This window comes from Podarcis melisellensis (genome assembly GCF_964234715.1).
Source record: "Podarcis melisellensis genome assembly, chromosome: 18".
NCBI lineage: Eukaryota > Metazoa > Chordata > Lepidosauria > Squamata > Lacertidae > Podarcis > Podarcis melisellensis.
The window spans coordinates 2085258-2100395 of NC_138536.1; the positions used below are offsets into that span (position 1 = coordinate 2085258).

At 52.3% G+C, this 15138-nt stretch overlaps 1 protein-coding gene across 4 annotated transcripts in view; it reads right to left on the reverse strand.

Moving 5' to 3' along the window:
- Positions 1-3109: 3109 nt before the first annotated feature.
- The window catches only part of NFIC (nuclear factor I C), a 102629-nt gene continuing 90600 nt past the window's right edge, over positions 3110-15138 (reverse strand). For 3 of the 4 annotated variants that reach the window (XM_081895662.1, XM_081895660.1, XM_081895661.1), the window contains exons 9-11: positions 14340-14496; positions 9023-9102; positions 3110-4476 (exon numbers count right to left, since the gene is read on the reverse strand). In XM_081895662.1, the coding sequence (XP_081751788.1) occupies positions 4459-4476; positions 9023-9102; positions 14340-14496 (255 nt within the window). In that variant the 3' untranslated portion in view covers positions 3110-4458. The remainder of the gene's footprint in view (positions 4477-9022; positions 9103-14339; positions 14497-15138) is intronic. The other variant, XM_081895663.1, reaches the window with a different exon arrangement.

Consider the following 15138-nt stretch of genomic DNA (forward strand, 5'->3'; position numbering starts at 1 on the left):
CTTTTTGCACAAGCCCAGAACCCCCCAAAGCCATCTCGGCTACCCGGCAGCCACTTTCAGAAACTTCAGGATCAACACAAAAAGAATTAAAAAAAACAACCGGAAACCCTCACTTCACTTCCTCCATTGCAATTTGCCCTCGCTCGACCCCGTCCGTAATGCTGATTTTATTTTTTTTAAAAGGCCATAATTCCCACCCACCCACCCTGCATACCTCCCCCTACCCCATACACGCATTAAAAGCATGCAAACAGATCTGTGCATTAAATCTCATTAAAGTTAATACATTTTTCTTTTCTGTAGAAGGCAAGGCACATTATGTGGTATAAAACATCTTTCTCTCGTTTTTTTTTCTCGTTTTCTCGTTTTTTTTCTCTCGTGCAAATTCGGGCGGGGAGGGGGGGACGAGGCGGGGAGGGAGCGGTGGGTTTATTCTCCCACCCCCCATTTTGTTCCTCATCGGAGAGGCGGAGCCAAGTTTGGGGGGGAGGCGAGAAGGGGGCGGGGCTTATGTATTCTTGCCATGCACACATTCTCAGCCAGCTGATTGGTTGAGCTAGGTCACATGAGTTCCTGTTCCGAAAGCACCATGCAGTCTATAGTGGCAAAGGGTTTTAAAAAAATCTCTCTCGGTTCCTTCCGGAAACGCCTCCACCAATTGCAAATATACGCTTTATGATTTCCGTTTTAAAAAATAATAAGGACCCCCATGGGAAGGTAACCAGCTTTGTGGTTTAATTTCAGCTTCGAGAAATCCCATGGTTTTTGTTTTTTTCCCCGGGGGGACGGGACGGGGTTGTGAGGTGCTCCCACCCACTACTGGCTAAACCTGGCGTCAACATTTCTCGTTATATAAAGGTGCAGAAATGTAAACAAGAGTCGCTGGGAACTGCCCTCCCTTTCCGCCAAACGCTGCCCATTGGAGGGGAGGGCCTTGGGGTTACCTAGCAAAGTGTCTCCCACTCCCCTCCCTTGGCCTCGGAGGAGGGAGTGGAAGGGTCAGGAGGGGGCAGGTGGGTTTTTGCATGTGCAAACGCAAGCCCCAGGTGGGCGGAGAAGCCACAGCCCCTGAGGATAAGTCGCGAGCGACGTCATCACTGGAAGCATCATTCAGAGGGGCGACAGGCACTGTGGCCCCAATCTTTCAGGCCACGAAGCTGGGCTGAAGACAGAAGACGCCCGGGAATGGGGGAAAGTCCTGGGATTCGCACGAGACCAGGTCAAAGGTCCCCCCAAACCGCTGCTGTTTCGTCCGAAGGAGCTGCGCCGGAGAAGTCCATGCCTTTTCTCAAAAACTCACAACTCTTCTTCTTCTTTTTGTACATCTGAAGGCTCAGAGACTCCTGGGCGAAGGAAATCGGGTGCGCCACAAACCGGTTTGGGCTCAGCGGTTAAAAAACAGCAACCCCAAACATATAAAATCCAACACCCCTCACATCTCAGATCTTTAAGCTAGGAGACGGGAACAGATTCGAGACTTCTGGGGGTTCAAAAACCAGCCTGGTGTGTATGTTGGAGAGAAACTCACCCAAGGATAGATTTCATCTCTGGGGCTGGCGGTGGAAAGCTGCAAGAGATTCTGGATCAAAATGTCATCTGGGTTCTTCCTGGCACATCTAGAGAGCAAAAACATCCACCTCTTTTGTACCACTTGGGCAACTGCCATGGCTTCTCCCCCAACGAACGCCGGAAACTATAGTTTGGAGAGCACAGGCAGGGAGAATGCAGCCTAGCAGATGTTCCCAAACTCCCAGCGACTACGGACCACGGTTCACGGCTTCCGAAACTTCCTTCTCCTTTCTCGGCGCGCCATGTGGTCGTTCCAACTGGTCTGCTTGGACGGATCGCTGCTGCATGAGGGCTGCAATGTCCTCTGCACCTCACACGTCCCTCCTTGCAGAATCGATCGCTTTTGAACACACAGAGGGAAACTCTCTGGGGTCGTTTCGAAGGATCTACGCTTTCGCTGAAGAGGAGAAGGACCCGTCTGAAGCGAAGGGGGTGCTCCCCAGACTTTGCAGAAAAATCTGGCATCAGCAGCGCCTCATGGACTCTTGCACGGCCCTCTGTCATGGATGCTTCCGTTGTGAAGTCTGCGTTGCAGCGGGTTGGACTCAGAGACCCTGGGAAAAGGGGGCGACCCGCTCCTAGCTAAGCAATTCTACGGTTCTGCGAACGACGGGTTGAGATCAGGTCCGTGGTGTTTTAAAGCTTTGGTGTTCGCTAGGAAAAAAAGGGTGGTGGTTGGGGCGTGAGGCGTTATTGAAATGATGCTCTCTCGGAGCACTACAAGTTCAGCTCGGATCGGGCCCCGCGCCCGCGGTTGTCGCCGCTTTCTCCGTAACCCGGCGAGGAGGACTGGCGCGTTAAAATGTAGGCACTTGTACCAGTCAGAGATGGCTTCTGGGCTCCACCGTCTGGGGCTTGCGGGGGGGGGGCGGGAGTGGGGAGGAAAAGGATAAATTGAGTCCTAGAGGGAGGGGGGCAACTGTGGGATAAGGTATCGCCTCCCCACCCGTCTGCTGGATTTAAATATTTTGTCCTGAAAGACTCGCTCTGATAAGGCCCCGTTCTGTGCCTCCCTGGTGGTCTCCTCTTCACAGCCCCCCTCAAAGGATAACAAAAAAGCACTACGGGGGAGACAGCCTTCTTCGCCTCGTCCCCCCCTCCTGTGAACTCCCCCTCCCGCCCCCACCTTCCTTTCTCCTTTTGAAAGTGCATTTCCTACAACATTAATAATGTGCAATCCGCATCAGCAGTCCCATCCCCGGCCTTGCCGCCACACACGCCACCCCCCCGACATAGCTGGTTTAACTATAACATGCATAGCTCTTTGTACACAAGGGCCGGGGGGGGCGTTTTGCAGGGAGAACGGGGAGGGGGGAGGTCACCAGCTCGCTCACATCCCCCCGCAAGCCCCCTTTGCAGTGGCGTAGCGTGGGTTATCAGCACCCGGGGCAAGGCAAGTAATTTGCGCTCCCTAACCCATGGATTTGCGCCCCCTTACCCGTGGATTTGCGCCCCCTAACCCGTGGATTTCCCTAACCTCCAGATGTTGCGCCCGGTGCGGCCGGCCCCCTGCACCCCCCACGCTACGCCACTGCCCCTTCGCCCTCCCAACCGCGAACACAGTCCTCAAATGTACGCAATCCCGCCGGCACGTTACCTTTCCCAAACCTCACTCCTAAGGGGTTTTGCCGGGCGGGTGGGCAAAGGTGGAGGCACGAGGGGAGACGCGGACCCCCGCCCCGGCCGCAAACCCGCTCCCCGTAAAGAGAGCAGGCGGGCAATTCTCTGCGCTGGCCGGGCAGGGAACCCATTCTCTCGGCCTCGCGTCCAACTTTAAGGCAAGGGTTCGAGACAGAGCTCTGGTACCGTGCGGGAAAATGGGGTGGGGGTGCTGTTTAAACACAGCATACGGCCGTATCCCACCCCCTGCCCAGTGTTGGAAGAAGTCGTGCCGCGCCAACCCTTCAAGTTTCCGAAGGGTTGTGGGGTTTTTTTGCGCATGCGACATTTGGGCTCCGCCTGCGTGGACGCAGCTCGGGTCTACCCCCCCCAACCGACAGCCCCTTTTGCCAGACCAACCCTGTCTTTTGCGCCCCTCCCCGCCCGTCCCACCCCCTTTCCAGAAGATGGCATCTTTTGAACTCGCTTTTACGCGCATCCCACTTGCTGGGCGGAAAGAGAGCAGTTGCGGAATCGCGCTCCGTTCTTCCTCCGCTGAAGAAATCTCACCAAACACCCTGTCATGCGGTGGGTGCCGTGGGCGGAACATCCCCCACGGGGAAGCCAAGTGCAGGTTATTTTGTAGGGGGGGGAGGGATGGGGGCCACAGACGCAGCAGCAAAGGTGTCCAGCTTTTCTCCATCGCGGGAGGAGTTTGCTACCTCCACCGTCTCGACGTGCCGCGAAGATCCGTCGTGCGCGGCACTCCGTCGTCTTCTCTGGAGAACGAAGGCGTTGTACAAAAGGGGAGCGGAGTGGGGGGTGGAGGGGGTGGCAGCAGGCCAGGAATTACGCCCCCCTTTCTCTAGTCTCTCTCTTTTCCACCCCTCACTCCCAAGGGGAGAAAAAAGATCAGGAACATTTTGCATATAACATCCCTTTTGAGAACGGAACCGGCGGGGGGGGGGCGTGAGGCGCGATACGTCCTCTATCCAAAGTAGTGTTTATTTCTGGCCCCCCAAGACTTGTCAGACGGGGTTGCGGGCTGGGCAGGCGAGTCTTCGCTCCGTTCGTTTTTTTAAAACATTTTGCAAAAGTTTGGACCTTCTTCCCACGGCGCCAAGGACTCCCGAAGCCAAGTCCGCAGTCGCCCCTCTCTCCGCGCTGCCATCAAGGTTTTGAACCGGGGGGGTCGGGAGTGGGGGTGAATCGTTCTCCTCGGAGGAAGCCCAAAGCCCGGAAGGAGGGGTGAGGGGATGAGGAAGATGAAGGTCCAAATGAAAGCTGCAGTTAACCTAAATACCAGGACTGGAAGACAAGAGGTGAGAGAAAGAGAAAGGGGAAAGAAGAGAAAATTATTTTCCCCACAAAAAAACCACATTGTTTTTTATTGATTTTCAACATTTATCACAAATATAATCTAACAAAAGTGCTAGCCAGATACTTTGGGGGTCGTCTGCAAAGTACGGTTTGCCTATTAAAGGTAAAGGGACCCCTGACCATTAGGTCCAGTCACGGGCGACTCTGGGGTTGCGGCGCTCATCTCGCTTTATTGGCCGAGGGAGCCGGCGTACAGCTTCCGGGTCATGTGGCCAGCAGGACTGAGCCGCTTCTGGCGAACCAGAGCAGCGCACGGAAACGCCGTTTACCTTCCCGCCAGAGTGGTACCTATTTATCTACTTGCACTGGTGTGCTTTCAAACTGCTAGGTGGGCAGGAGCAGGGACTGAGCAACGGGAGCTCACCCCGTCATTGCGGGGATTCGAACCGTCGACCTTCTGATCGGCAAGTCCTAGGCTCTGTGGTTTAACCCACAGCGCCACCCACGTGTAGTTTTTGCAAATAGCCAGCAGGTGGCAGCACAGCCTTTTTGACTTTTTGAGCTATTCCAGACATAGAATTATAGTTTTCAAAGAGATATTGGGGATCATTCTGTGTCAGTTCCCTGCAATGCAGGAATAAGCGGACGGGTTTTTGCCAAAAGAACCAGGAAGCGTCTTAGACCATCACAATTTTTGTTGGCGAATTCCACCCGAAAGGGAATTTTACTTCCCTGAAAAAGATAAAAAGCATCAGGCATGGAATGATCACTCTTTGTATGTTTGCGATGGAAAGAAGTAGGTTCAGAAATTTAGCGCTGAGCCCAGCGTCTGCTTTCCCCAGAAACTCAGCATTTTAAAATTTTAGTTTAAAATCAAGTTTAAAATCAAGCTCACCCCGTCATTGCGGGGATTCGAACCGCCGACCTTCTGATCAGCAAGTCCTAGGCTCTGTGGTTTAACCCACAGCGCCACCACTGTAAAATAAAAGCTGTGAACCAGTGCTGGATTTAAGTATAAGCTAAACAAGCTACAGCTTAGGGCCCCAAAAAATGAGCCACAAAAAAGTTTAAAGGGGAAAAAACTGGATGTACATTTTCAAAATAGAAGATAAAAAAATAAATAAAATAAAACCTACATGCAGTGTTTTGTGTTGTGTAGGCTCCTGTGATGTAAGTCCTGGGCCCCGCCTGCTAGCCTGCTCCCTAAAATATCACTGGTTTGCTCCTTTCTATATATAGGGTGCCTACATTCTGCATGGACTGGTCACACGGCCACATGTGCCAATGGTTTGAGATACCTATTAGGTCCATCAATTAAAGGTAAAGGTAAAGGGACCCCTGACCATTAGGTCCAGTCATGGCCGACTCTGGGGTTGCAGCGCTCATCTCGCTTTATTGGCCGAGGGAGCCGGCGTACAGCTTCCGGGTCATGTGGCCAGCAGGACTAAGCCGCTTCTGGCGAACCAGAGCAGCGCACGGAAACACCGTTTACCATAATCCATCAATTACCATATAGCATTTATTCAACACAAAAAACAGTGGCCATTCGTTGTTGACAAAGGACAGCTGGACATATAAAGGGCCCCATGACCTTTCAGAAAATTAGGGCCTCCTCCAGCCCTGGCTTTAGCTGAGATTCCTGCATTGCAGGGGTTAGAATGGATGACCCCGGGGTTCCCTTATCGCTCTACGATTCCACGACCCGCAAGCCATCTTGGCTGGAGGTGTTTGTGCGTGGAGAGAGAGGCTGCGCCATAATTCCTACTGCGTCTAACAAGCTTTTTTCCCCTCCCCTCTTTTTTTTTTTTTTGCAGATTCAGCAGATCTCGGCTGGCGAGAGCGATTTCCCCTCCGCGCTCCTCCTCTCCTAGCCAGACACACGCAGTCTCCGCACTGCCTCTCCTCTGCAGTCAATTCCCCCCGCAATCCCCCCCCCCACAAAACACACTCGCAGACCCATATATGCCCTCTGGGACATTGCAACTGCGGCACGGAGAATCGTGCGTGAAAAGAGAGATTTGCGGGCCGACCGAGTGGATCTGACCCCCGTCTCCCCGCCTGACAAAGGGAGAAGATTTTGCAGAGGGAGAAAAAGGTCACACAGATCGCTTCTTCGTTCACCCGACCAAACACGTGTCAAATCTTTTATTTCCCTCCCCTTTTATGAAGATCACCCGCTCTGAGACCCCACAGCTAATTCTCCCCTGGCCTCCTCGCTGGCCCAAGTAGGACCAATTCAGCCAGCTAGCCCTGGGAATCATCTAATGCTTATTAGATGGGTTTCCTCAAATTGATTCCTGAGCTTTGAATTTTATCGTTATTCGTGTTTTTATGCTGCTTTTACGATTGTTTTAAATTTGTTGTGAGCCTGGTGTTTGAACCGGGAAGGGCGGGGTATAAATAAAAATCTATTATTATTATTAATTATTATTATTATTATTAATTGAGGGGAAAGCACACACCCAAAATGTGTCTGTTTGTGAAATGGGATTGCAAAAAGGCATTCATCTTTCTGCCTTTTTCTCCCTTTGGATGTCTCAGAATCACAAGTTACCTATCTGGCCTGTGTCACAGAATCAAAGTAATAATAATAATAATAATAATAATTTATTATTTGTACCCCACCCATCTGGCTGGGCTTCCCCAGCCACTCTGGGCGGCTTCCAACAAAGATGAAAAATACACTAAAATGTCACATATTAAAAACTTCCCTGAACAGGGCTGCCTTCAGATGTCTTCTGAATATCAGGTAGGTGTTTATCGCTTTGACATCTGATGGGAGGGTGTTCCACAGGGCGGGTGCCACCACCGAGAAGGCCCTCTGCCTGGTTCCCTGTAACTTGGCCTCTCGCAGTGAGGGAACCGCCAGAAGGCACTCGGAGCTGGACCTCAGTGTCCGGGCAGAACGATGGGGGTGGAGACGCTCCTTCAGATATACTGGACCGAGGCCGTTTAGGGCTTTCAAGGTCAGCACCATAACTTGTGCTCAGAATTGTGCTCAGAAACGTACTGGGAGCCAATGTAGGTCTTTCAAGACCGGTGTTATGTGGTCCCGGCGGCCGCTCCCAGTCACCAGTCTAGCTGCCGCATTCTGGATTAGTTGTAGTTTCCAGGTCACCTTCAAAGGTAATCCCACGTAGAGCACATTGCAGTAGTCCAAGCGGGAGATAACCAGAGCATGCACCACTCTGGCGAGACAGTCCACAGGCAGGTAGGGTCTCAGCCTATGTACCAGGTGGAGCTGGTAAACAGCTGCCCTGTTTGACCTGCGCCTCCATGGACAGCTGTGAGTCCAAAATGACCCCCAGGCTGCGCACCTGGTCCTTCAGGGGCACAGTTACCCCATTCAGGACCAGGGAATCCCCCACACCTTCCCGCCTCCTGTCCCCCAAAAACAGTACTTCTGTAGAGTTGCAAAGGGACCCCCAGGGGTCACCCATCCCAACCCCCTTTTCAGTGCAGGAATTTCAGCTAAAGCATCCCTGACAGAAGGCCATTCGAACTCTGCTTAAAGACCTCCAAGGAAGGTCTTTCATCCCACGGCGGAATAGCTCTTACTGCCAGAAAGTTTCCCCTGATAATTTCGTTGGAATTTCCTTTGGTGGCAAAGGGGTGGAAGGAACAAGAAGCCCCAACAATAATCTGGATGGGCATAACAAACTACAAGAATTTGCTGAAATGGAGCGGTTGACAAATAGCTATATCAGGCATAGGCAAACTCCAGCCCTCCAGATGTCTGGGACTACAACTCCCATCATCCCTAGCTAACAGGACCAGTGGTCAGGGATAATGGGAATTGTAGTCCCAAACACCTGGAGGGCCGGAGTTTGCCTATGCCTGAGCTAGATAATCCCTAGTGTAGTAAGATAAGACCTTTGGAGCAGGCATTTAAAAAAGAAAGTTTTTTTATGAACCGCCCTAAAGGTAAAGGGAACCCTGACCATTAGGTCCAGTTGTGGCCGACTCTGGGGTTGCGGCGCTCATCTCACTTTAGGGGCCGAGGGAGCCGGCGTCCAGCTTCCAGTTCATGTGGCCAGCAGGACTAAGCCGCTTCTGGCGAACCAGAGCAGCGCACGGAAACGCCGTTTACCTTCCTGCCAGAGTGGTACCTATTGATCTACTTGCACTTTGAGGTGCTTTCGAGCTGCTAGGTTGGCAGGAGCAGGGACCGAGCAATGGGAGCTCACCCCGTCATTGTGGGGATTCGAACCGCTGACCTTTTGATCAGCAAGCCCTAGGCTCTGTGGTTTAACCCACAGCGCCACCCGCGTCCCTATGAACCGCCCTAGTAGGGCAGTAATTGTTCCTTGATAATTTGTCACCCCCTCCATGGTGGCACCTGGGGCAGACCGACCCCCCTTCCTACGCCGCTGGCCACAATCCTTGACCACTTACTGGTCAAGCTGGCTGCGGGAGGACGGAGAAAGCAAAGGGTCCGGTCACCTTCGGAGGTCCGCAGGTCTCCCCCAACCCTGGTCCGAGAAGAGGAATTCCTCCATCGCCGTGACCCCGAGGAAGAGTTAGGGGGACTCACCTGTGCCTGATAGATGCTGCCAGGGTCCCGTCCTAGTCCCACGAAGCGGTTCGCAGGGGGTGTGCCTGGGGCGGAGTAGGCTGAGGAAGGGAAGGAGGGAGGGGGGAGAGGAAGGAGGGGAAACACAGCACGGTTTAGAAAAGAAACGCAAAAAAACCCCTGACCACCAGTTCCTACCCATTCGTGGGGAAACCACCAGGAATAACCTTCCTTCCCTCCTTCCTTCCTTCCTTCCTTCCTTCCTTCCTTCCTTCCTTCCTTCCTTCCTTCCTTCCTTCCTTCCTTCCTTCCTTCCTTCCTCTTTCTTTCCCTCCCTCCCTCCCTCTTTCTTTCTTTCTTTCTTTCTTTCTTTCTTTCTTTCTTTCTTTCTTTCTTTCTTTCTTTCTTTCTTTCTTTCTTTCTTTCTTTCCTTCCCTCCCTCCCTCCCTCCCTCCCTCCCTCCCTCCCTCTCTTTCCTTCCTTCCTTCCTTCCTTCCTTCCTTCCTTCCTTCCTTCCTTCCTTCCTTCCTTCCTTCCTTCCTTCCTTCCTTCCCTCCTTCCTTCCTTCCTCTTTCTTTCTTTCCCTCCCTCCCTCTCTCCCTCCCTCCCTCTTTCTTTCTTTCTTTCTTTCTTTCTTTCTTTCTTTCTTTCTTTCTTTCTTTCTTTCTTTCTTTCTTTCTTTCCCTCCCTCCCTCCCTCCCTCCCTCCCTCCCTCCCTCCCTCCCTCCCTCTCTTTCCTTCCTTCCTTCCTTCCTTCCTTCCTTCCTTCCTTCCTTCCTTCCATCCATCTTTCCTTCCTTCAATTTATATGCCCCCCCCCATACAAAATCTCAGAGCGGCTCACAGGACAAAATACGAAATAAAAACCACAAGCAAACAGTTAAAACGAAAAACAACAACCCACCTCCTTCCCACAAACACATTTAAGAGGCTGCAGAATGCCGAAAGGGACGGACTGCGCAGAAACAGAAAAGCCGACGGCGAAATTAAGAGAGCGAAATGACGAAGAAGGGGAACCTATTCATAATATATTTATATATATTAATAGTCAAAGTAAATTGTGGGCGGGAGTAGAGATAAAAACAAGGGAAGAAAAACAACAAAACGACGAGAGAAACTTTGCATAATGAAGGCGCCTCTCTCTGCGGAGGGCATTACACAAACTCACCCTTCCTTCCTTCCTTCCTTCCTTGTCCTTGCGGTTGCCCTGAGGGCACAGCAGAAATATTTGCTGCTGCCCCCTCTGCCCGCCAGGCTCTTAAGCGTGCCAATCTACAATTTTATTTTATCTCTCCCTTTTTTTATTGCATCCGTAGCCCCCCTGTCACCGAAGAATGGATGCTTTTGAATTCTGGTGCTGGAGGAGACTCTTGAGAGTCCCATGGACTGCAAGAAGATCCAACCTCTCCATTCTTAAGGAAATCAGCCCTGAGTGCTCACTGGAAGGACAGATCCTGAAGCTGAGGCTCCAAGACTTTGGCCACCTCAGGAGAAGAGAAGACTCCCTGGAAAAGACCCTGATGTTGGGAAAGACGGAGGGCACAAGAAGAAGGGGACGACGGAGGACGAGATGGTTGGACGGTGTTCTCAAAGCTACCAGCATGAGTTTGACCAAACTGCGGGAGGCAGTGGAAGACAGGAGGGCCTGGCGTGCTCTGGTCCAGGGGGTCACGAAGAGGCAGACACCACTAAACGACTAAACAACAAGCCCCCCTATCTTTCAAAGAGCTCGATGTGGTGTTCGTGCTCCTCATTACCATCCTCACACAACCCTGCGAGGTGGGACAGGCTGAAAGATCGTGACTGGCCCCAGGCAGAGTTCAAAATTTGCCAGGCTCGTTTTGCAACCGAGTGAAGGTTCCTCGGTGCCAGGATAAAGGATCCTCAGACCTTGCCTGATTTCCTATGCTAGCAACGCCCCCTGCAGAATTCTACCCGCGATTATTTCATCCGTACAACCGGAATGAATTTCAGGAACCCAAAATTCGTCTTAAAAACTACAAGCTTCTAACCGCCTGGCTCCCCAAAATGGTCCAAAGCAAACAGATCTAGGTCAGTCTCTCAGCCTCAAAACACAACATTGCCTGCATTGGCAGTGGCGTAGCGTGGGGGGTGCAGGGGGGCCCGGCTGCACCGGGCGCAACATCTGGAGGTTAGGGTTAGGGGGTGCAAATCCACGGGTTAGAGGGCGCAAATCCACGGGTTAGGGGGTGCAAATTACTTGCCTTGCCCCGGGTGCTGACAACCCACGCTACGCCACTGTGCATTGGCACCCCGGACGTTTCCGAGCACAATTCGAAGTGTTGGTGCCGACCTTGAAAGCCCTAAACGGCCCAGTATCCCTGAAGGAGCGTCTCCACCCCGGACACCTGGGTCCATCTCCCGAGGGCCTTCTGGCCGTTCCCTCCCTGTGAGAAGCGAGGTTGCAGGGAACCAGGCAGAGGGCCTTCTCGGTGGTGGTGCCCGCCCTGTGGAACTTCTGCTCTTGAAACACTGCTCTTGAAAGACCTACATTGGCTCCCAGTACATTTCTGAGCACAATTCAAAGTGTTGGTGCTGACCTTGAAAGCCCTAAACGGCCTCAGTCCAGTATACCTGAAGGAGCGTCTCCACCTCCATTGTCCAGCCTGGACACTGAGGTCCAGCTCCGAGGGCCTTCTGGCCGTTCCCTCCCTGCGAGATGCGAGGTTGCAGGGAACCAGACAGAGGGCCTTCTCTGTGGTGGTGCCCACCATGTGGAACTTCCTCCCACCAGATGTCAAGGAGATAAACAACTATCTGACTTTTTGAAAACAGCCCTGTATGGGGAAGTTTCCAACACTTGAGTTTTATTCTGGTTTTATATGGGTCAGAAGCTGCCCAGCGCGGCTGCAGCGACCCGGTCAATTGGGCAGGATTCAAATTATCATTCATACGCTGTATTTTCCGCTCTATAAGATGTACCAGACCACAAGACGCACCTAGTTTTTGGAGGAGGAAAACAAGAACAAAAATATTCTGAATCCCAGAAGCCAGAGCAGCAAGAGGGACCGTTGCGCAGCGAAAGCAGCAATCCCTCTTGCTGTTCTGGCTTCTGGGATAGCTGCGCAGCCTGCATTCGCTCCATAAGACGCACACACATTTCCCCTTACTTTTTAGGAGGGAAAAAGCGAGTCTTATAGAGCAAAAAATACGGTAAGTATTATGTGGTTTCCCATTGTTTCCAGCTGTTTAAGGAAATAAAAAGGGACTTTATCACAGTGCCTGGTTGTGTAAAAAGGTGTTGGGATTTCTAGCTCATGGCAGAGGAATTGAGTGAGTTTTGTTTTACATTCCAGTGTGAGCTTTTGGGTTAAAGGATGAAAACCTGTGTTCTGTTTTTAAGCTATAAGAAACATTCATTAAACAGGGTCATTGTGCACCAATTCTCATCGGTTTCAGACAGAATAGGGATGGTATGGTGAGAGTCTGGCAATATCTGAAGGGTCACAGGTATTTAAGAAGAATACCCGGCCGCAAGGATGTTATTAGCCCAGAAGTGGAAATAAGAGATAACCCCGAGCAGAGAAGAAGGCAAACCAAGTTGATGGACGATGCCAAAATGGCAAAATTAACCGGGAAGCTCAGGAATCAAGAAGACAAGGACTTTGAAAAAGAATGGGGAAAGTTTATAATTTATATGCGAGACCACTGTAAGGAGGTTAAAACATTAGCAGGTCCAGCTCCGAGGGCCTTCTGGCGGTTCCCTCCCTGCGAAAAGCAAGGTTACAGGGAACCAGGCAGAGGGCCTTCTCGGTGGTGGCACCCTTCCATCAGATGTCAAGGAAATAAACAGCTTTCTGACTTTTAGAAAACATCTGAAGGCAGCCCTGTTTAGGGAAGTTTTAAATGTTTGGTATTTTTAATATTAGGGGGACGCGGGTGGCGCTGTGGGTAAAACCTCAGTGCCTAGGGCTTGCCGATCGCATGGTCGGTGGTTCGAATCCCCGCGGCGGCGTGAGCTCCCGTTTTTCGGTCCCAGCTCCTGCCCACCTAGCAGTTCGAAAGCACCCTTAAGTGCAAGTAGATAAATAGGTGTGCTGCGCTGGTGCCGACTCGCCAGAGCAGCTTCGTCACGCTGGCCACGTGACCCGGAAGTGTCTGCGGACAGCGCTGGCCCCCGACCTCTTAAGTGAGATGGGCGCACAACCTTAGAGTCGGACACGACTGGCCCGTACGGGCAGGGGTACCTTTACCTTTACTTTTAATATTCTGTTGCGAGCTGCCCAGTGTGGCTGGGGAAACCCAGCCAGATGGGTGGGGGGTTATTATTATTATTATTATTATTATTATTATTATTAATCAGTGGAAGTCCTTCATTACACAGATGCTCCTTTGGCTAGATCTGAGTCAGCAAGAGGCTGTTTCGGATCAACAAGCTGCAAAGCTTCTACAGTGGTGCCCCGCAAGACGAACGCCTCGCAAGGCGGAAAGCCCGCTAGACGAAAGGGTTTTCCGTTTTGGAGGCTCTTCGCAAAACGAATTTCCCTATGGGGTTGCTTCGCAAGAAGAAAAAATATTGCGAGTCAGCGCGGGGTTTTTTCGCTCCCCCCCCCTTTTCCTAAGCCGCTAAGCCACTTAACAGCTGATCCGCTGATAAGCCGCTTAACAGCTGATCGCTAGAAGCCGCTAGACCACTGTAGTGCTAATCCGCTAAGCTGTCAATGGGCTTGCTTCGCAAGACGAAAAAACCGCTAGACGAAGAGAATCGCGGAACGGATTCTTTTCGTCTTGCGAGGCACCACTGTATTTAGCCGCAAACTATTCAGTTGCAAACCACCAGAAGGGACACTGTTTTGATTTCCACAGGTGCATTTTAAGCTAAGGTGTCAGTCAGTCAGTCAGTTTTATTGCACATAGCCAAAGGCTGCTGCTAAGTTTACAAGACATCCCCGTTTCCCGGGGACAGTCCCCGGATTTACAAATCAGCCCCCTGCCGAAATCCTATCATTCCTATTGAAGTTCAAAAGTGATTCGTTGAGAAAAAAATCTGGTAACCTTATTTTAAACCGGCCCTTTGCCCAAGCCTTTCCCATTGGCAGATCGGGGCTGCCGCTGTTTCGAACCCAGGTCTCCCCCACTGCTGCCGCCGCTGCCCCTGAAAACAAACAAACAACCCCCTCCTATGAAAAACGCTGCCACGCTCCAAGTCCCACCCCTCTCCGAAAAATGAAAACGCTAGACTGCGGTCCGTGAGCATGTCTGGATTTGGGGGAGGTGGGTGGAATTGGGCATGGCTGCTGGGGCATTTGGGAGGGGGCGGGCGGGCAGGAGTCGGGATCGGGTTTTTTTGGGGGGGGCGTTTTTGAGGCTTGCTTACTGGGAGACGTCGGCGAAGTGGTCCCTCCCTCGGAAGTTGTCGCGATGGGTTTGGTGTCGGGTGAGATTGCCAGGCGGGGCAGACCCGGGGGGGGCGGCGCCAACATCTGGGTGGGAAGGTAATGCCCGGGTACCTTCACTTGTCCACCTCCATTTAACTAGGGGGGGACACAAGATGGAAAACAAAAGAAGAGACACAAAGCTGGTTAACAGAGCCCTCATAAGAGCCGCCCCGGTGGAGAACCCCCCCACTTAGAAAAAACGGGGACGGCGGCCGGGCGGGATTGGGGAACACGGGCACCTCGGCCAGCTCAACTCGGCATCCCCATTTGTGACCCCCCAACCCCGCAGTGGGTCTTTCGAGGTAGAACACCTCTCTTTCAAATCAGAACCAGTGAAGGTCCTGTGTGAGTGCCTGGTGGCGGTTGGAGGATGGATGGCGGCTAACGGATTGAGGTTGAATCCTGACAAGACAGAAGGACTGTTTCGGGGGGACAGGGGGCGGGCAGGTGTGGGGGACTCCCTGGTCCTGAATGGGGTGACTGTGCCCCTGAAGGACCAGGTGCGCAGCCTGGGAGTCATTCTGGACTCCCAGCTGTCCATGGAGGTGCAGGTCAACTCTGTGTCCAGGGCAGCTCCGTCTGGTACGCAGGATGAGACCCTACCTGCCTGTGGACTGTCTGGCCAGAGTGGTGAATGCTCTGGTTATCTCCCGCTTGGACTACTGCAATGCGCTCTATGTGGGGCTACTTTGGAAGGTGACCCGGAAACTGCAATTAATCCAGAATGTGGCAGCCAGA